The sequence below is a fragment of the Limulus polyphemus genome, unplaced genomic scaffold, assembly GCF_000517525.1.
Source record: "Limulus polyphemus unplaced genomic scaffold, Limulus_polyphemus-2.1.2 Scaffold3772, whole genome shotgun sequence".
NCBI classification, from domain to species: domain Eukaryota; kingdom Metazoa; phylum Arthropoda; class Merostomata; order Xiphosura; family Limulidae; genus Limulus; species Limulus polyphemus.
The window spans coordinates 44,601-46,397 of NW_013669382.1; the positions used below are offsets into that span (position 1 = coordinate 44,601).

Consider the following 1,797-nt stretch of genomic DNA (forward strand, 5'->3'; position numbering starts at 1 on the left):
GATTTGAACCCACGACCCTCAGATTGCGAGTCGAGGGCCCTAACCACCTGGCCACGCTGGGCCTTTCCCACTTGTATGAAAAGTAATAAACAAGTTAAGCAATTATATAACATCTTGAATTTCTTTATAATTCAAAAGATAATTATTATTATTATTATAATTTAAATTTGATTTTAAAGATTATTTTGCATTGTTAACTAAACATATCTACTTAGGACTAATCTAAATCTCTCACAAAATATTACTGGGATTATGGCGAAAAATATTGTTAACAGTGAGGACACCTAACTGATAAAACAATACATTCTAATCTTTATACGTACAAACATATTTAATCAGCTATTCTGATTGCCAGGTTGATTTTTATAGTTTCATCGTAAGTACATAGCTTTCTCTGATCAGAAGTTAATATTAATTAAACAATTACACTTTAAAAACAACCTACCTGTTCTTCACGGGGTGTAAGATGACATGACATATCCTCCATGTTTCCTAATACAGTTCAAATTAACTTTTTTTTTTTTTTTACTTATGATCCATGGCTTCCACAATCAACCTTTTAAGAAAAAGTAATGAAAGCATAATAACCTTTTGTCATTAACTTGTCATCTTTTTTTTTTTAAACAATTAAATCATTTTACCAGAATTGCACTTAGATCATTATACGAGGTTGTATATAACCACAAAATAATTTTATAGAGAATTTGCTAACCATTCTTTAGAGTCTAAAACATTTTCCCATTCTTTCCATATCTTGAACAACCTAATTTGGGCTATGATATTTATATAATGTACTCCAATGTCACCAAATATATACATTCATGCATAAACACTTGTACAAAACTATATTAATACAAGTTACAGAATTACGAAGTACAGCCTAACAACTTCAAGAACATAACTGCTTGTTGTTGATTAGTTAGTAATTCCCAATATACTATCTTGTATGCCTCCATCACTTTCTTCACAAGTTAGCTCTGTTTTTATTTCATAGATATCTTACTATCTTGTATACCTCCATCACTTTCTTCACAAGTTAGCTCTGTTTTTATTTCATAACGCAACAAGGGACCACTTGGTCCTTCATGATTGTCCTTGTACACCCAATTTTGAGAAAAGTAAAATTATAAAACCACCCTTTAGTTTCTTAGGAATTCATCATTTTCTCCAGTAACAAGTTGGCCAACACTACTGCTGACTGCAACTCATTCCATAAGCCAATTGCCCTGATAGAAAAACAAAAATGTGTTAACTGGAGTCTGGCCTGTCATTCTGAAATCTTAAGCTTGTGCCCTCTCATCCTATTATCTTCAGATTAGAGCACAGGGAAAATTAGAAGCTTTTATCCTCAGATAATCTTCAAAAGACCACTTCTTACCCTAATGTTCTAAAGAGAAAATAAATTGAGATATTAACCTGTCCCTATAAGATAATCCTTCCAGCCAAGGTCTGCATCTAAGTTTTATCACACTTATAGATATTGTTTGAAACACATTTTAAGGTAAGTAAAATCTGTAGAGAATGAGCGAACATTTTATGTCAACTGCTCTGCAGGACAAGTGGCAATTCCAAAAATTTGAGTTTGTCGTATCAGGCCCAAACTTCCTTAAAAAAAAATAATCAATGTTCCACTGGTGAAATTTAATCTCCTTGGGACAGGTAGTTGTTAGAATATAATCATTTTAAGTATGGAGTTTTTTATTATAATCACCCTGTACATATACTGTATTTTTTCGGAATATAAGACGTACCCTTATTTTGAAGACAAAATTTTGGGGAAAAAAAGCTACACTCGCA

The 1,797-nt window shown here is 31.8% G+C and overlaps 1 protein-coding gene across 1 annotated transcript in view; it reads right to left on the reverse strand.

Moving 5' to 3' along the window:
• The window catches only part of LOC106470014 (tyrosine-protein phosphatase non-receptor type 9-like), a 42,977-nt gene that overhangs the window by 36,898 nt on the left and 4,282 nt on the right, over window positions 1-1,797 (reverse strand). Inside the window, exon 2 of the mRNA XM_013930534.2 lies at window positions 446-556. Coding sequence (XP_013785988.1) covers window positions 446-487 — 42 coding nt within the window. The 5' untranslated portion in view covers window positions 488-556. The remainder of the gene's footprint in view (window positions 1-445; window positions 557-1,797) is intronic.